At 40.8% G+C, this 20,568-nt stretch overlaps 1 protein-coding gene across 3 annotated transcripts in view; it reads right to left on the minus strand.

The window, feature by feature from the left end:
- Positions 1-20,568, minus strand: part of kalrna (kalirin RhoGEF kinase a) — a 156,054-nt gene that overhangs the window by 71,200 nt on the left and 64,286 nt on the right. For all 3 annotated transcript variants that reach the window (XM_044050535.1, XM_044050524.1, XM_044050544.1), the window contains exons 12-21: positions 19,257-19,355; positions 18,654-18,785; positions 13,927-14,049; positions 8,973-9,164; positions 8,677-8,846; positions 7,699-7,873; positions 7,163-7,406; positions 4,918-5,084; positions 2,856-2,975; positions 449-517 (exon numbers count right to left, since the gene is read on the minus strand). In XM_044050535.1, the coding sequence (XP_043906470.1) occupies positions 449-517; positions 2,856-2,975; positions 4,918-5,084; positions 7,163-7,406; positions 7,699-7,873; positions 8,677-8,846; positions 8,973-9,164; positions 13,927-14,049; positions 18,654-18,785; positions 19,257-19,355 (1,491 nt within the window). The remainder of the gene's footprint in view (positions 1-448; positions 518-2,855; positions 2,976-4,917; positions 5,085-7,162; positions 7,407-7,698; positions 7,874-8,676; positions 8,847-8,972; positions 9,165-13,926; positions 14,050-18,653; positions 18,786-19,256; positions 19,356-20,568) is intronic.

Below are 20,568 nucleotides of genomic sequence, written 5' to 3' on the forward strand. Positions count from 1 at the left end.
CATAAAATGGAGCAATAATAAAATAAAAATGAATAAAATAAAGAGAAATTATTCAAAAATGATGTTTATAGAGTTGTTTTTGTGCTGATATATAAGATAAGAGCCGTTAAAAGAAATGACGGCCACATTCGACTGTAAACTCTGAAATAATAGTTTTAAAAAAATGAAAGGAGTCATTATTAAAATGATTATTGATCCTTTTCTTATTTACTTTGATAACTACACTGATAATCAACTGTTTAGTTGGATTTCTCCTGGTCTTTTGACTTCTTAAATGTGAATATTTTCAGGTTTCTATTGCAAAGAAACCCGGAAATGTTCAACCTCTGTGGTTCAATGGTGAGAAAAACCAAGACATTTGAAGACGGTATTTTACATTTAGGGGAGAAATATTCATCGTTTGTCACAATATTCTGATATTTCATGACTAATTTAACAATCTTCTCACCTCGGCTTTTTGCTGGACCTGCAGAGCGCTCTGATGGGTCTTCTGCAGGGAGTTTGCATGGAAGAGAGACTAGAAGAGGAGGAGGAGGAGGAAGAAGAAGACAAGATGGTTACCATTTAAAAATCCCTCATGAGTTGAACTCCCCGCGGAACCGTCGTCTGACCTCCATTAACACTATGGATCGGCGGGACTTTACGTGATGTTTTATGAGGATGCGCTCGCTCTCGTTTCCACATGATTTCAAACGGAAGTCACATGTCAGGAGGACGTAAAGGAAGTCTTGTGGCGAACACGGCTGCTTGTAAACAAACAAGTCCATGAGGAAATATTAAAGTGTAATAAAAGGCACTTTGTGAACAAATAATCACGTCAGTTTGGTAATTTTTTAATCTCAGTGGGGGAGAGAGAGAGAGTTAATCTGACAGTGAACCAACCAACCAGCTTCACTTATTACGTCTTGGAGCTAAAGCATCTGCAATAATTACCCCAGTAATTATAAACTCGCTTCAGGTCCAGTTTAGTCTCGACGGGGGAGAGTTTTTTATGCGAGTAATTATGGTCTTAAAAAACGCAATTTCATTACTTTTAATGTGTTTCCCAGAGGAGCGGCGCGCAGTCAAAGTTTGTATGAAAGTGAGACTAAAACTAACATATGCAGTTTTTTTTTACGTTAACCCTTAGAACACCGTGCATTTCCGCTGCTTTATGTTAAAACGTACAGTAAATACAGAGGCGATAATAACTGTGTGTTTACAATTTTGATGAAAAAAGGGATGCTTTTTATTGAGTATTATTTCATATAAAGATGTTTTATAAGAGCATATTGTTCTGTTATCTGACTCTCGGGCAGACAGAAGATTTAACTTTGGGGGATTAAGAGCCACTGTGGCACTTTTTAAAGATGATCTGATAATTCCGCGGATGAATAAACTGATTTAAAATAGTATTACGGTCCATTTGTACTCCAGGCGGAGCGCCTTTCAGCCGTACTTTGAGTTCTTTTTCTCTGTCATTGTCATCGTGAGCCGAGCAGGGGAGTTTAAGATGACGGGTGGATGAAACAGAGCAATACCACCGCAATCGCCGGGGGGCAGTAGAGGGTCAATAGTCCAATGAGTTAGGAAAACGAGAGAGAAGAAGAGTCTAGTCTAGACGAGCATTTAAAACTGGCTGCCTGTGGATTTGACCATTGTTACAAAAAGTGTGATTTTATGCAGATGATACTTTAATCAGTGTGAGTACTGGACTCAGTGTGTGTGTGTGTGTGTGTGTGTATACAGTATAACATCAGTCTGACACAGGATGCATGACTTACATCATGTGGAGGAAACACACTGTACTACACACACACACACACATGCACAAATGCACACACAGCAGTTCCAGGAGCAGAAACCAGGCCAGTGTGTGTGTGTGTGTGTGTGTGTTGTACAGTCCTGGTGATCACACACTTGTGCACTCAGCTTATTTAAAGCCACACACACGCACACATGTTCACATGTACACAAAGTGACCGCATTCCAAATGTGTGTCCTTGTATTTGCGGCCTCTTCAGGACCTTTTTTCTGTCTTGTCAGGACCAGTTGTTCCCATGGAGACCAAAAACCTGGTCCTAATGAAGCAAAATCTAATTTCTGAGGAATTGTGGTTATACATTAAGGTAAGTGATAAGATAAGGTTTTTTCCAGGGTGTCCAAATGAATGGAAGTCAGTGTAGTGTCCTAAGAAGAATAGCTGTGCAAACCTGTGTGTGTGTATAGGTATTTATATCTTTGTGAGGACATTTTGAGCGTCTGGGGACATTCTGTCTGGTCCCCTTAACTTTAAAGGGCTTTTTCAGCGTTAAGACTTATTTTTTTAGGCTACGGTTTAGGTTACGTTTAGGCAGGGGTCTTAAACTCAAATGACCTGGGGGCCAGTGAGCATCTAGACTGGTCAGGAGGGGGCGTGTCAAGTGGAAAACAAACACAAAATAATAACCTTTTTGGGGAAAAAAGGTACTATTTAATAGACGTAGGGGGCTATATTAGCTTAGATTTATATATATCGTTGATGATATTTCAGAGAATTTCGTCATAAAAGTGCTTGTTTTGATATGGGACAATACGTATTTCACAATAAAGCGCATTTATGATGCAAAATTAATCGATTCATTTAAAAAAAACATACGGAAATATGTCATTATAATAACATGATATCAATTATAGGGACGTGAGTCTGAGACTTCTGTCTGTGATGTGTCCTCACTAAGACATAAAAACAAGTGTGTGTGTGTGTGTACTCATCTGCTACTATTCAAATCAATGCATACTGAAATAATTATTAGTGAAACGCAGTAACCCTGGTTTAAGGAGCAGTAATTAGGATGTATGCACATATGTGTGTGTGTGTGTGTGTGTGTGTGTACCTCTATCGCCATCTGGAACTGCTCATGTTCCCTCTGCAGCTGCTCGGCCTCAGACAGCGAGCTGGCATTGACCATGCTGGCGTTCAGCATCGACTCACCGTTACGGATCCAACCCAACACCTGGAGAGACACACACGGACAAAACAGTGTGACAACAACAATGACACGCGACAGAATTTATCTCACATATTTATCTGTGTGTGTGTGTGTGTGTGTTCTCCCACACTGTTTCTAATAAAAATGTGTGGTACAAAGGTTAATATGATACAGATGCTGTGGATATAAAGCGCTTTGAGAACCTTTCATGTTTGACAAGTGTGTTTATTTTTAAAGAAATCTGTAAGCGAATGGAAACACAAGCACACTCATTCTGGTACAGCACACTCAGCGGGGACACTCACGTACCTAATGCATTCCCTAACCCTTACCCTTACCTTATGAATACCAAACCCTGACCCTTAATCTAACCTTAACCTCACGAGGACCCGTTTTTCAGTCCTCACACACAACTGGGATTGATATCGGTATAATTTTGTTATCAGCAATCTCTGCTGTTGCTTATATAGTAAATATAAACGACATTGTAGTTCTATAAACATGTCATAACTGATTCAGAACTGTCTTGTCTAAACTTATAACTTGCTCCTGGTCTCTCTTCTGTCTCTACCTCACCTCTGTGACCATTTTTCCTTTCACCACAACCTGTCTAGGCAGATGGCCACGCCTCTTTGGGTCTGGTTCTGTCAGAGATTGTGTGAACTGTTGCTCTGCTCTCTATAAAAGTGTAAAGGTTTTTTGCCTCACTGTGTATGTACAGTGCCTTGAGATAATGTACGTTGTGCTTTGGCGCTATACAAATAAAGTTTTATTGAATTGATATAAGCAATATTGAAAAAAAATGTTAATTTCAACAAAATCTCATATTTTGGCAAATAAACTTTCTTTCAGTTGTGAGTTTTAGCACAAACGGCATTGAAATTGATTTAAATCACACAAAAATAGCATGTGTTTGTGGTGTGTCAAGGTCAGTAAAGTTTAAATTGAAACGGCAAGTTTTGTTTTTAACAATCAAAAACAAAAAAATAATGCCAGGAATTCTTCTTACGGTGATATTTTAACGACATAAACGACATAAAGTAAAACAAGTCTAGTAAATAGGACTATTGTGTGTCTGTGATGTCATTTGTGCAGTTTACCGAGACGATGACCTGCTGAGTTTCATATGAAAAATAATAAGAAGGAGAAGGTGAGCAGGACAGGAGTGAGGGTGTAGCAGCAGCATGGGCGTGTGTGTGTGTGTGTGTGTGTGTGTGTGTGTGTGTGTGTGTGCATGTTATTAGCACACACCGTCATAAACCTCATAAATTATTCAGTCATATCCTTCTCCAGCAGCCGCCGGCTTCCTGTCTCCACGCAGCAGCACATTCATATTCACATCTGCTTATTTCAATTTATTCAGTGATGTTTTTTAAATAGAGGGATAACCAATAATCACATTATCATAATTTCATATATCAGCCAGCCATTATTCGTTCTCATGAACTCACTAAAACTTTTTGGATGACCTGTTTCGTGTATTTTATGTTTCGTTTATACATTGTTTTCAATGAATATACTATAAATAATTACTCTGCATTTCACATGGTAAGGTCAAGACCTTAGAATTATTATAGAGAAACCCAACAGGAACACAATGAGCATGCAACACTCCCTTTTAACAGGAAGAAACCAGACACAGTGTATGGCTGTATCTGCCTAGACAGGTTGGGGTAGAAGGGAGAAGAAGTTAATGAAAAGGAGATTGAAAAGAAGGGACAGAGGAGATAATAAAAAAATTATCAAATATTTAAGAAATCCCTGTCTCCTATAATGAATAAAACAAACAAAAAAATCCATATCTTTGCTAAAACTCATCAGATTTGAACACTTTTCGGTCTGTTTATGTAAGAAGTTAATAGCTATAAGTTCTGTGAAGATCCAGATAATCTTTTGGATTCAGTGGACCAGAATGTAAAAATGGTCAGGTGTGTTTAATCAAGCCTTGGTGGAGGTCTGCGTTTACCTGTTTAACCTCGGCCTGTAGGTGGCGCAGCTGCAGGGTCTGCTCCAGCCGCGCGTGCGTGTGCTGCGCGTTGAGCTCCACCTCCTGCTGCTTCTCGTGGAGAAACTCCAGCAGCTCCTGAACCTGAGACGCCAAGTCCATGTCCTTCTCCCCGGTCAGTTCAATCCCTGAAAAGACCAAGAGTTACAACTCACGATTTTAACATTCACATTTTGATTTGACCATTTCCACACGACAATGAACGCTTTGAATTTTGGTTTCGCAGTCCTGATGCTAAGCTAAAGTGATGACTTTAATCGTGCCAACTTTATCTAGTAAATGAAAATGAACTACTAGAGTATACTAGTGCATGAGAAACAGTGTTAGGCATCTGGAGGGATGGATTTTTCCCCCGACTGTTATTAAATGAATCATTTCCACATTGATTTGACGTATTTTATATTAAAATAACACATTTCTGCTTTTGTTTTGCAGCTGATTTTGCAGCTGATTACCTTATTGATATTACACACTATTAAGTGTGTGTGTTTCTGTACAGTCTGTGGCACCAATGAACTATTAATGCCTCACTCCAGTTACTGGCACTGCTGAACAGAGACTGTGTGTGTGTGTGTGTAGGATAGATTTATCACTCCAGGGGGACGACGCAGTGACTAAAGCAGTGAACTCGGCCTGTATGCTAACATGCACACCCACTTAGAGGATTGTGCTGTAATGATTATGTGAACCTAATTTTCTTCGGGGGCCACAGTTCAGCCTCAGGATTCCTATTGTTGAGTGTGCAGCTGTAGATCCAGATGGGAGCTGGTGAACTATAGTAAGACATTGTAGCGTCTTCACACAATGCTTATTTATTAAGGCCTTATCCACACGGAAACAGAAGCGTTCCCTTAAAAAAAGGTTTTTCCTAAACATGGCATTGTTTCAAGAAATATCTTTTAAAAACAACAAAAAACCCATTAAACGACTCGTAGCGCTCCAAACAGAAGACGCAGGGGAGGACAATGTCGACAACAGAGTCAGAGCGAGGCGGGGCTAAGGATGGGGGTTTATTTAAATTATTTTCTAAAAATAACATTTTAAGTTCTCCCCAAAGGACGTAGATACAATAACCTGGGCCTGGCACAAAATGTAGAGTAGATATTTTATAAAAATTAGGCCGTCTAAACCAATTTAATCGCACCAGCCTCGAATGACACAATTTCTCTCATCCACTGTCAGAATTCTATGCTCCACCGTGCACCTACACTGTTGTTGTTCCTTGTTTGCTGTGCAAACGTATATATTATATATAATTTGTGTGACTAGCTCTTGCTGCTGTAATTCTGGGAATTTCCCCATTGTGGAACAATAGAGGTATATCGTGTCGTGTCATACTGGACTGGACTGGACTGTATCGCATCATATCGTATCGTATCGTATCGTATAGTACCGTATCATATCATATCGTATGGTATAGTACCGTATCATAGAGGTATATCGTGTCGTGTCATACTGGACTGGACTGTATCGTATTGTATCGTATCGTATCGCATCGCATCGCATCGCATCTTATAGTACCGTATCATATCATATCGTATCACATCGCATCGTATCGTATCGTATCGTATCTTATAGTACCATACTGTACCGTATTGTATCGCACCGTACCTTACCGTATCGTACTGTATCATGTCGTACTGGACTTGATTGTATCGTACTGTACCAGACTGCACCTTATCGTATCGTATCGTATCGTGTCGTGTCGTGTCGTGTCGTACCGTATTGTACCGTATCGTATCGCCGCCGGCGTGTATAGGAGCGTACTGTACCAGACTGCGAATCGAATCACTCCGTATCGCGTATACCTTACCGTACCGTATCGTACCGTATCATACCTTACCGTACAGTATCGTACTGGACCGTATCGTATCGTAGCGTATCGTATAGTACCGTATCGTATAGTACAGTATCGTATCGTACCGTATCGTACTGGACCGCATCGTACTGTATCATGTCGTACTGGACTTGATTGTATCGTACTGTACCAGACTGCACCTTATCTTATCTTATCGTATCGTATCGTATCGTATCGTACCGTACCCTATTGTATCATATAGTATGGTATAATATTGCATTGTAACTTATTGTATAAGTTAGCGGTGCCATATCTTATCATACCGCATTGTATCGTCCTGTATTGCATCGTTTGGTTATTTGGTATTAACAACGACGTTGTTTGCAATGTTTCTCTAAATCTTGTTACCTGAAGCCTGAACCTCCATAATGTACTGGTGCAAGTCTTGGCCCTGCTGCATCACTTCGTAGGTCATGTTGTTCATGGCCGCCTTCCTCTCCGCGTGCCGCTTCAGCCGCTGCTCCGCCAGGCTGATGTCCTCGGCGCCGCCGGACAAGGAGCCGCCGCTGCTGCTACTGCTGCTTCCCGAGCGGCTCGCGTCGGTCAGCTGACGAGACAGGTCCTCGTTCCAGGCGTCCAACTCTGCTGTAACCTAAAAATGTAATAAAAACACAGGAAATGAGGAGTGAGACCAGGGTGTGGTCAGTTTTTTTTTTTTGTTTTCTCCTTTCTTTTGTAATATTCAGAGCATGTAGCTCTTCATTTAAATGCCAGGATGTTAGAATTTGTCAGAGAGGGTGTGAAGTAACGCTGGGGAAGACTTTGTCTGCTCTGCTCTTCGCCCTTTAAAGAGCAGCTGCATCACTGTCAAAATAAATGAAAGCACGCGGCCTGAGGCCTTTCAGCTGATACTGAACCAAACAAACGCGCTCTGCCTCGCTGACCTCGATTGTGTACTGCTCAAAGATGCGTAGCTGCAGGAAGATGTCAAGTTTGATTTTGCGCTCGTGGAACAGCTCCTCCATCTGGCCCTGGGCCTCGTCCAGCTGCTGCAGCACCCCCTGGATGTGTGCGATGGAACTGCAGTGTGGCGTCTTGTTCGTCGACATGGCGGCGTCTCTGTGGGAAGAGAGAAGAGTCGAGGAAATGACACAATGTACAGTTTGTGAGCTAAATGTTCTTTCATATACGAGTGGAAAAACTGCAAATCTGTCAAAAATAAAAGTAAATCTGTTAAATAATTGTCCAAGATATGGTTCTTCTTTTAGTTTTTGACTAGGGTTGCACCAAGTGATTGATTATTAATCTATCAGTAAATCAATAACCAAGTTCTGTGAGTGTGAATATTCTTTGGTTTCTTTGCTCCAGCATGACAGTAAACTGAATATTTTTGTTTTTTGAACAAAACACCATTTTCTGCATTTTATGGACAAAAACAAAAGAACAAACAATAAGATTTAACCAGATTAAATAATAAGATGAAATCCCAGTCATTATTTAAGATATAAAAAAACAACAACAAGTAGAGTATTAATTTACTGTTTCAAGGAGAGTGAGGCGACATTAGTAGATTATTATTATTAACTCAACAGTGTTCAGCTCACATTATTCAATTTCCCATTACAGGCATAACAATAAAAGAAGGAGAAATATGATGAAGGTAATTACCCAAAAGAAAAAGTGTTCATATTTATGTAGCGAGACTGTAATTATTATTATTCATAATCTTACCCATGAGGCTGAAATGATTTGATGTTTTAATGATTTTTCCAAAGTGTAAAATGATTAATCCTTCTCTTGATTTTATAACTTTATAAATATTAATATCATTACCTCGGTATTGATTTTTCTCTCCCTCCCATATGCCGCCGTGAATAATAATAATAATAATAATAAAACTTTTTTTCTTTTTTTTTTATTACCTGAGCTGCTGTATTAATTCCTCTCCCTCTTTAATCACGTTGAGTGTCGCCTCGAGTGTGGCCGTCTGCTGCTGCTGAAACTGCTGGATCAGAGTCTGAACCGAATCCACCGAGTCGCAGCACACGTCGTCCAAGAGCTGCTTCTGGAGCTCCTCCATCCATGACCACAGCTGGACACACAGGATAGGAGGACGGGAGAGGACAGTGAGGACAGGTAAATGTGCGATAAAGCCATTCTGAAAACACCTAAACGTCATTCTCGATTTGTGGGTGGTCTTTGGCGTTCGTTGTCCCACCTCCTTAGTGTGCGTATGGAAGGAGACAGACATGTCGAGCAGCAGCTTCCTGTGCTCCACTCGTCGGACAAAGTCCTGGATCCGGACCTCCAGGTGCCGCGCGGCCTTGTAGATTTCCTCCGGGTCGCACTCTCCAGTCTGAGCCAGCTGCTCTGCCGCCTCCAGCAGTTTGTCTGCATTAGTGTAAGTGTTCTGAAAGAGAGACGCAGACACCTTCATCATCATCATCATCATCAACCGCAGCAACACCATTAACCCCCACGGCTATGGAAAGTTCACCTTTGCAATTAAGATATATGTCCACTTTATTAAAAACACATGTTCAATTGCTGGAAACTCAAATATTTAATCACCGCATCACATGGCAGCAAATCAATGCATTCAGGGATGTTGACATGGTCAAGAAGAGCTGCTGAAGCTGCAAAACAAGCATCAGAACGGGGGTAGAAAGGTGATTTGCGTGACTTTAAACATGTCAATCTTGTTGGCGTTATGATCTACTGGGATTTTCACGCACAACCAGAGAAAAGAACAGTTCTCTGGGTAAAAATACATTGTTGATGCCAGAGATAGTGAAAAGCAATAGTAATTCAAATACTAAGTGGCTGATAAGTGTGTAATAGTTTAATTTATCATCTTTAAATACATTTCCATCACAGTGAGCTTCATATCCTTACTTTTTCAAGGTGGTAACCCAATCAGAGCCTGACAGTTACTCACAGATCGTACCTTGTTCTGAAAACAAATCTTTAAAATGATATTACGTACTCCGAAATAGGTTTGGTCACTTGTTTACTTGACGTGGTTCTTTGTTAAGTCAACACTTGAACGCAACACTTTAGTTTAGTTTCTAGCAAATTCTAACAGCATTAGCTAACGAAAGAGAAAGTTAGCCAACAGTTAGTGTTACTTTTCCCCAAGTTTCCACAGTTCCGCAGTATGGGAAACTCATAAAACACACAACAACATGGCCACTGGGTTTCTAAAAGAACAAAAAGAATACATTTCCGACATTAGCTCTAAGCTAGGCAGTGCTAACTCTGATAACATTAGCTTGGCTGAGGATGACGATTAGTTCTCTCTCAGGCTTAACAGGGTGTAGACGAAGAAATGCAAAGTCAAGTTTTCTTTAAATGTTAAAGTCAGCCATAGTGAAAAAAAAACAGCCAGTCAGATGTGTTACTGAGAATTTCAATTCCAGTTAATCAATAACACATTTCCTGTTTCTACATTCTCTCCTTCCAAAAAAAAAACAAAAACGGAGCATAAGAGTATTAAAGCTTCAGAGGGAATAAATGGATTACTGTCAGACTATTCTGGTAAGTATAAGGGATTATGACTGTAATATTTCACATCAGGGAGTCCATCGCGTATGAGGTGTTTCGGGAATCCTGGAGGTTTGGGGAGTGGTAGTAGCGCGAAGAGAGATATTTTAAGGATACAGCCGCATTTTAGATTACAGTATGAATATTTCAAATGATGCTAAGAGACTATTATTACTCTTTAACCTGAATACACACGCCAGAATCTGACATTTTAGGTCATTAATGAAAGATTAAATTGATAAAATACACCATGAAGTGACTTGGGAAACCAAAAATCGGCTGATGGTAAAAATAAAAACGACGATCCCATTACCTTCCCCCCGTACTTTTTATCGTCTTTACAGAAAGTAAATGAAAATAGGTTTTCCTGTAGCTCGCGCTGCAGGAATAGACATTAAAATGAGTCCTTTTTTGACAGATTTAGTTTAGCACTGAGCATTACTTTCATCAAAAACCTATTAGCGACCACTGTGAAAACAGCCTATCGACGACACCCTGAGTGGATGACCTGCACAACGACAAAAATATCGAGACTTCTCGGTTTCCTTTGCGCCGAGGCTGCCATTCTACAAGAAAAACCACAAGAATGTTACCGTCTGACCTCCCTATCAACCTGCAGGAGGAGCAGAGTCAACAACTCTCTGACGGAAATTCAAATTTAACGCCGTGTGGGAAGACGCCGGAGAATTACAGCTCCATTTTCACTGAGTCATACTGTTTCCCGTTTCTGTTTTGGTTCTACTGGTGGAGCAGATGATCGCATGTAGATGAGTGGAGCTAAAATTAAAACAACTGTAATGATGATGGTAAACAGGACATAAAAGACTGAAAACCCTGAATTAAAATACGTCCATGTACGCCATTGATTATGCACAAACAAAGAGGGGGGATAAGTGTACCGTGGGTAAACTCACATACATATTCATGCCCTGGCATGTGTCTTAAACGTGTGCTAAACTTATTCATGATATGTTCATTGCTAAAGGGAAAGTTTTACCAGAAACTGCTGACCCAAATGGAGCCAATCCACTGCAGGTTGTGAAGGTTAATCCTAATCCAGAGTGTAAACATCATAGTACACAATTTTCATGGGATTAACAATCACTGTTTTGTCAGAAACACTGCTGATGAAAGTAGGAAAATGATTTATTAATTGCCACCGGATCCTTGATTTATTTTCCTCGTTGTTGAAGAATGCGTCCGGCGTCGTGGAACACATTGATCTTATTCGCGAGCAAGAAGCACTCACACGGTGCAAATTGCTGGAAAAAGCCTCAATAAAACGGCGCACAGGTGGAGGCACTTCAGCTTAATGTAGCAAGAGTGACAAATGATGGAAGGAGATTAGACTGAACTGATCATAAATGATGGATAAATGTCCACGGTGGTGACGGTGGTGACGTAAAAGTATGTACTCCAAAACTGTAGGGGGAGCTCTGTAGAGAAAAAGGCCCAAAAGAATTGCAAAATTCCGCCTTAAAAGCTCAGTCTCTAAGTCGCGAAGATGGTTTCCGAGTTCAAATGAAACTCATATCAGGAAGAGAAAAAGAGTGTTTTCAGGCATATTTAATTGTTGCAGTGAGATTAGGGATTGTCTGTAATCTGCTAAATTTGTTTCTGAGTTTTTCCTCAATCGATGTGAGGGTCTATGGACAGAGGGTGGAGCTTTAGAGTCATTGTGATGGTTAAATGTGGGAGACTGGGGGAGGGTCAGGGCCGCCGACCCAGAATCCTCAGAAGCATGAGGTCTTGCGTAGTCTTGCTTTACGGCACTACACAGATGCACACACACACACACCTTAGCCACGTACCGGCTATAAGATCAAGGTGGCGATAGTGTTATTTTAGATGTTGATCATGGTAGAGGAAGCGAGGGAGAGGAAATTACTGTCTGACCAAGCGTGGGGCCACGTGCGAGTAAAAAATCAGACCGGCGAGGATTAAAAAACACCGAAAAATGCCCGTTGAAAAGAAAGAGAGGGGGAGGGAAAGGCGAGCATCAGCGGTGAGTTTTTACAACAGTAAGGATAAAGAGGTAGATGATGGATGGATAAATGTCCACAGTGGTGACGTAAAAGTATGTACTCCAAAACTGTAGGGGGAGCTCTGTAGAGAAAAAGGCAAAAAAATTGCAAAATTCCACCTTAAAAGCTCAGTCTCAAACTTTAAAAAGCCCTTTAAATTTCGAACCCCTGTGTCATTTAAATATGATCTAAGCCCCTCCCCCTAATGTTAACATATATAAAAGATGACCTGAGGTGATCCCTGACATGCTCAGCTTATACCAACACATGTTATTGATGTGTTTGCTGAATAACAAATGTACAGAACAGACAGTATTTCAGTTTTCTGCCTTTAAGACCTTGAACGTTTAACTCTATGTTCTGCGTCCAAACCGTTTGCCCTCAGAAACCTCAGTTCCTGTGCTCCGTACATGATAGAGTGTAGCAATAAAATTGGGGAATGGATAACATCTTCTGCAATTTTTTTTTTTCCTCCAGGAACGGGCTTGTGACCATAAATGGTTGCGTAGAGGCATATGTCTTCATGCTTCCTGCCACCAGCAGCCATGGCGGTTTTTGAAAATTTGGGATTAATCAAGGCAGATTACTTGCAGATGCTCGCGAGCAAGGCAGGCGGATAAACATTTGATTAAAAAAAACAAAAGGGATCTTGTTCTCGCTTTCGTAACACGGGCTCCCACTGATCAACGCCTTCCGAAGAGGGTCAATCAATACTGAAATCTAGACAGACTTAGACGACACAGAAGATCAAGTAATGACAAGTATATGGGCGCAAAGCTCTATTTCTCTGCTTTCCTGTACCCATCCATCTATCCATAGATCCATCCGACTTCTACCACTTTATCGTCACACCCTGGACAGATCGCCAGTCCATACAGCAGTTTTTGAATCTTCTAGATATCACAGACGGTCTATAGGATTTACGGTAAGGCGACGAAAGTTTGGCCACAGGAAGGTTTAAAGGCCACATGGACCGGAAGCTCCAATTAACCTCGTTTATGAAACCCTAAAGTTTCAGAACAAACACTTCAGCCACTGCTGAGAAAATAGTGTCGTATTGTTTTCCTGGGCTCTGCGAAGCGGATCGGCACTTCCTTAATTTGATGTCGTCATCAGAAATCCGCACCACCGTAGCGCCTCCTGGTGCGGGCACTAGTCCGGGCACATCCGGTTGCGTACATTCAACCGCAGAAGAAGAAGAAGAACTACTCTCGTCGTAGCTGCTGAGATGCAGAGCATCCACCGTGCCAGAGGGGGAGCTGTGTATCTGAGAGCTGGCCTATCTATTACATCACTTCCAGTTACCTGGCCAATCACAGGACAGTGGGAACGCTCTCGTTGGCTGGCCAATCACAACACAGTCCACGTTCTGGGGGTGTGGTTTTGGTCTGAAACAGTGCGGCTGACGAGAGCGTCAGTGAGGAGATATTTTGATCAGCTCGTTTGCAGCGACTAGGAGGTTTTTAATCATGAAAACAAGTTAATATATGTAAGTAGACCTCCATAACTAACATATATGTGTGATACAAGCGTTCTATGTCGCCTTTAAGGTATAATTATGATATTATAAAGACAAAAAAGCTATGAGGAGACGGACAGACTCACCTGAGCTACGTCTTCAAAGTCGTCGTGTCTCTTCTGCAGGGCCCGCGCTCGGTGAAGAGATTTCCCCACGCCGGTGTGTTTGCTGAGGAAGGCCTCGCCGTGGTTCTCGATCCAGTCCATCACCTGCACCAGAGAGGGATAAACACAGACACGTCGTTCCTAGAGCCGCTTTTTTTTTCCTTCCTTGAGAGTATGTGAACAGATCAGCGGCCCTGAGAAAAGGTCCCAGACCTGATGAATTAAAGATGAATCAGATGAAACCTTCATGATCTGAGTGGGGGAAATGTAGGTCACTGCAGGCGAGAAGAACACGGATGCTGAATATTCATCTCGTCTTCCATCATATACTCCTTTCACCTTATTAAACGGCGAAGAAGCTTAACACCGTGTGGCCGTGAAGGACGTCATTATTCTTTTTAAGTGTTTCAAGTCACCGATTACTACAACTAGATTTTTTTTTATATACTTTCTCTTTTGTTGTTTTCTTTTGGCAATTGGTAAACAATATAAACACAAAAAACAAAGAAAAAGATAAAGAAATCAGGACAAAAGTTGTGATAATCCTGTCGTTGATGTCCAAACAGTCCATTTCTCCCACTTAGTTCTTCTTGAGTCTTTATCTCACGAGTCAATGCATCCATAACATAATATATTTTTTATATAGGGTTAGTTTACCATATATATTAGTATTATATATAATATATATATTAGTTTAACACATCGTTCCCTGTCACGTTGCCAAAATATACTAATCCGGATCGTAGAATTCTCATTTTGTTTTTGTGTATACTGTGTGTTGTCAGTCAAGTCAAAGTTATCAAAGCATTGCAGTTTTTCCCAGGTAATTATGACATTTAATCAATATTTCCCATGTGTGAAACACTATGTGACTGAAAAGACGACTAAATATGACATGCTGCTTCTTAAATTGTGCTTATAGACTTTTATTGAAGCAGGTTTGAGTTAGACAATCTGTGTTTTTGTGTTTATGTCTCTATGTATGTGTCTCTTTTAATATTTACTGTATTTATTCTATTGTAAAGCACTTTTTTTGTGATTTTACATCCGTGAAAGGTGCTATATAAATAACCTTTACTTCTTACAGTGACTAAATCAAAAAATGGGTGACAAAATGAACACGAGTCTCGCCTATTTTTCACAAAACTACATGAAATAGTTGTTAAATTTCATAAATGCAACAAAATCTCTGTATATCTGTAAAAATGTAATATAATATATGTTATTGTGTTAATTTTATGGGTCAAGATTAAAAAAAAATGGGGCTCTTTTCATGCTAAAGGTCGCAGAATCCTGGTCTAGGCTGAAAAATATTCTATTCTAAAAACATAACAGCAGCTGTGCAGATTCTCCGTCTCTCTCCGTGTGATTCAACAGAAAACATGTGACGTTTTATGTCAGCGGTGAAGTCATAATCATCACACTGGCGTGTGGGGGAGACAGGAAGTGTGAACACAGCAGTGACGCACACGACACAAATCCAGTGTGAAGCAGGCGTTAAAGAACCACGCCGTCACACCGACTGTCCTGCGTGTCTCGCTCATCCTCTGTCTGCATCGCAGCCCTCACATTGAGGTCATGTGCACATCAAAATTTAAATGCATATTTTGGGTTTGACTGAGGCGAACCTCTTCCTCTTCCCCCCGGACCGCATCTTAAAACCCCACGGCGGCTCAAACTTCACATTTTGAAAACCGACTCCCTCTCTCGCTGCACGGCAACCTCTGCTCCCGGCGGAGCACACTAACGCGCCGCGTCTCCGGGCCTTGAAGAGACGGGCGACGACGTACGCCGTAACTCACGGGCGGCGTTTTTATCCACCCGGCAGCTCTGTCATCGTCTGTCCGCGCGGAAGGTCACCGCGAGGTCATAAACGCTCTGAAACGGAGCGGCTGGACTTACCTTTGTTCGAATGTGTGCAAAGTAAAACTGCCAAATAAAGCCACACACCTAATATGTTCCCGTCCGACCTTTACTCCCGCGTGCGGCCCCTCCCCCTCTATCCCCTTCCTCTCCGGGGTCACATATAAACCCCGCAGCATTACAGCTCTGCTCGGAACGGCCCTGTTTTCTGCTGTGATTTATAGACAATTGCCATGTGTGTGTGTGTGTACTCTCTCACTTGCTGAGTTTCTACGTATGTCTCTCACCCACTGTGTGACTGTGTGTGTGTGTCCTCTCATAAAAGCTGATGCATGACGAGTACAGCTGGCAGCGCTCCGTGTTCATTTGGATTTATAACCCCCTCGTATGAACTCTCTTTTTTTTTTTCTTCTATTTCTTATTTTTTACTCTCTCTCGTCTCTCTCTGGGGTCACATATACATGTTTGCATGGCTCATGCCTGATGCCCTAATTCTCTCTCTTTCAGTTCTCTTATGGCTCTTGCTACTGTTTCTGCTGATGTACAGTAAGAGCAGCAGTGTAGCTGCCGCTGCATTACACGTGTACACCCTCAAACCCTAACCATAACCCTAAAAAACAGCCAAAAAAACAACATATAAACACATATATATGTTTATATATATCTATATATATATATCTATATATATATATACATATATATATATAAAAATATATATATATATACTTATATATGCAGGATACAACATAACCCTACTATAACCATCATTAAAATGCACTATTCTGCATCTATTGCTTTATTCAACTGCAGATGGTTCATTATAATATCTGCAGTGCTGATATTTGCCTGAGCCTGATGTCATCTGCTTTGCATCATTTGTCACTATATTATTACATCACTTGCAATCTGCACTTTGGTGTTCCCTTATTTTAAGGGAGGGAAAAGTGAGAGCTCGCACGGACCTTGAACCTAACTTGAAAAAACAAACAAAAAAAAAACTGATGATTTTAACCACTTCATAAAAGGCTCACATAATAACACTCAAGTCTAATGATATTTAAAGAAAGATTTTAACGTCTTTGAAATCGTCTTTTTCCCATTGGAAAACCCCTCGCTCTCCTGCACCAAAGTCCATAGAGAAAACCAGCATTTTTAGCTCATGGGAACATGGTTGTTTGTGGTTAACCGCTGCCTTGTTTGGTACATTTTTGTCACTTAGGAAATTTAAAACTAAGTTTTTCAAACACAGAAGTCACAAAATGATAGATTTGAACTTCCTAATGAAGGCGGCAGTGGAGCAACAACTCCTGTGTGCTGTCAAGTAAAATCGACCATTTTCTCTATGGAGTTTGGTGTGGGGGGGAGAGTGAGCAGTTTGAAAAGTGACTAAAACTTCAGTTTCCACTTGAAAAACAGACTTTAACCACTCAGTAAAAGACTCACATAATTATACGACACCTGCTTAAGTCTAATGATATTTAAAGAAAGATTTTAACGTCATTATCTCATCTTTTTCCATTGGAAAACCCCTCGCTCTCCTGCACCAAAGTCCATAGAGAAAATTAGCATTTTTAGCTCACGGTAACGTGGTTGTTTCTGGATAACTGCTGCCTTGTTTGGTAAGTTTGTGTCACTTAGGAAGTTAAAAAGTACGTTTTTCAAACACAGAAGTCATAAAATGATAGATATTAACTTCCTAATGAAGGCAGCAGTGGATCAACAACTCCTGTGTGCTGTCAAGTAAAATCGACCATTTTCTCTATGGAGTTTGGTGTGGGGGGGAGAGCGAGCACTTAAACTTTAGTTTCCAGTTGAAAGAAAGGTGAGAAGAAGCTGCAAACATATTCCTGAGATGTTATACATCATATATCATGTACATATTATATATACTATATGTATATAATAGCTCATACAACCTCACATAACCCTGGAACATCAAGATAAAACATATTCTTCAGATGTCTTCAACTCAAGCTGGCATTAGTCTGAATTAAGTGAGTCTTTTGTTAAGTCACCAAAGCGTGTTTCTCAGGCTGGATCTCGGTGCATAATTCAGTCAGCGCGGAATGATGTCAGTAACTCAAACAGCCACACTTCAAAATACCCTCAGCTATGACTCTAAATGGGACGGCGGGGCTTTTCGCAGCAAAGCCAGCGGTATTTTGGTCGTACCTCATTCCTCCTGCATGACATGTCAGTCCAACAATCACATTAAAGAAAATAAAATAATACCCCAAGACCTCTTTCCTCCCCACGCTGTTGAAACTGCCGGATAAAAATATCCCTGGTGAAATATGACTTGTGGTATTAACTTAAGAGCTCCTGAATGCCTCTAAAACATCCAGGAATCCGTGCTGACACCTCTCCAAAAAACCCGGGGAGTGCGTTAGCGTGTGAAATATGAGCCGCGGTACCAGCGGAGCGCCGATCCACTCTGTGGAGCGTTTCATCTCAGGGTTACGCGCTGTGCAGCCGGGACGAGGGGAGTCGAATAAACCCGAGCTGCAGCGATGAGCAAAGGTCACCACACACACACACACACACACACAAAGCGTGTGTTCTCTTGATTACATGCTTACATACAAGATTACACGCTCCCCCTGTGGTTTTTGTCTGACCTCACGACATAAAACTCATACAAACCCCCTGTTTTTAGAAAAGTAAAAACAGCAATAAAAGGTCTGTAATGTGTTTTCGTACGTCTATAAAGGGCTGACGGGGACAAAGACTAACTTTACTTCCACTCATCACCCATTCATTCTCATTCTGCCGCTCTCGCTTTCATTCTGCGTCCCTTTTATTTTGTAGTAACGCGTGTGTGCGCGTGTGTGTGCGTGTGCGCACACCTGTTGGACATCTTGCTGGAACACACACAGCTGCAGCCGCTGGTGCAGTCGGACTTTCCGATGCTGCCAAATGTTCTCCAGGCGCCGCTGATGGTGGAGAACCTCGTGAACCACGTCCAGGATGCAGTGAACCTGCGGGAAACAGCGCGTGAAAGACAAACGTGTCAGCAGAGGAAGATCTGTCATTGTGAAGTGTGTGAGAACCCTTTCCAAATCCAAATCAATGAAAAAAGGGTTGCAATTGAATCGTTCTGCAACAGTTTATCAATTATTAACTAATTAATTAACTGTCAACTCTTTTTTTTATGATCGGTTAATCTGTTATTTCTTGTAAAATAAATACAAATTCTTTAAATCCAGATCATTTAAAGTGAAAATTGATCCGGGACTAAACAAAACATTCAAAAAAATGTGCATTTTCTGCATTTATTGGCTAAAACTAAGTCATATTAATACAAGAAAACCATCAAAACATTTATTGACTGAATGAAATAATCATGGAAACGTACAGTACATAGTATTTTGATTATAAATTGTAGTTGTTCTCGGTCAGAAAAAGCTTCATTTGCTATTTGACACACACTGAACCACGACTGCACTCACCGCTTTGGAGTAATTGGCGGTGGCCGTCATCGAATCAGAGTTGCCGGGACTCAGAGGCCTCTGGAGGACGTCCAACAAGGCTTTACCGTCCTGACTTACCTGCAAACACAGACCAGGACAGATCAGAAATCAGACGGAAGTACAGACAGAAAAACAGAGGGGGGGGGGACAACTGATGGAGTTCTGCTTTCTTTCCTCCGCTTCTCTGCTCTCAAAAACATGTATTTTCTAAACTAGCACGTTGCTCCTCGCTGCTAATTACACACGGAGTCACACCAAAGAAAATCTCTGGACCTCACACGAACAGGAAATCCTGCGTTTTTCTTTCTGCAAGGAGAACACAAGGTGATAATAAACCTTCAGATTTAGGGGATTTTGTTAAGGGGTTATTTTAGCTGTTTTAAGGCGGATTCAAACGGTTCCGCTGGGCCACGTGTAAGTGCTTTTGTATAAAGTATGACTGACAAAACTATGATGACACGCAGGATATAAAAACTCGAGTTTTTGTAGGATTGTGTACAAACAAACAAGTCCAAACATTTGTTTTCTGAGCTGATCAGACGGTAGAACACGACGGGAACGCAAAGCGTTGTTTGCGGCACTTAAGATGCGAGTAAAGCGATGAAAAATACAGTTTTATTCTCTGCTCTGAAATGCTGGAGCCGCCCCAAATACTTATTTTATGCATATATGTTATTTTAGTTTCTTGTAATATTTATATTTTTTTTGGTTTGGAGGTGGAGTTTAAGCACAAGTCAAATGGTATTAGGTATGTGTAGTTGGAAAAAGAGTGGGCACAAATAAGTGAAAAGCTCTTTTACTAAATTAACCGTGAACTAATTTTAGAAATGCTTAATTGATTTGAAAGTTTTTTTTTAAATAATTAGCTCAAATCAATTTTTCAGCTTGTTGAAAATGAATATTTCCATTTTGTTTTCCTTTTTGTTTGTTTTAAATAATAGAATGATTCCTTCACATCTGTTCTCAGAACAACTTTAATATTGACTGATTTGGAGAAAGAGTTACGGTTTAATTAAAGGTATATAAATACACATACATATATACATATAAAAACACACATATATATATATAAAAAAACACACATATATATGTAGCGGTTTTTTCTCAGATAACCATAAATTACTGACAGAGTAACGGCCCATCTAAAGATAAAAAAAACAACAAAAACAAACACATCAGAGTGCAGCAAAGTGCAGAGTGGAACATGTTCCAGGACTAAATATAGAGAGAACTCTGACAGCGACAGATCAAACATGTCATCGCACACACAACCTCACGAGTCACTCACAAC

This window comes from Solea senegalensis, linkage group LG2, assembly GCF_019176455.1.
Source record: "Solea senegalensis isolate Sse05_10M linkage group LG2, IFAPA_SoseM_1, whole genome shotgun sequence".
Lineage (NCBI taxonomy): Eukaryota > Metazoa > Chordata > Actinopteri > Pleuronectiformes > Soleidae > Solea > Solea senegalensis.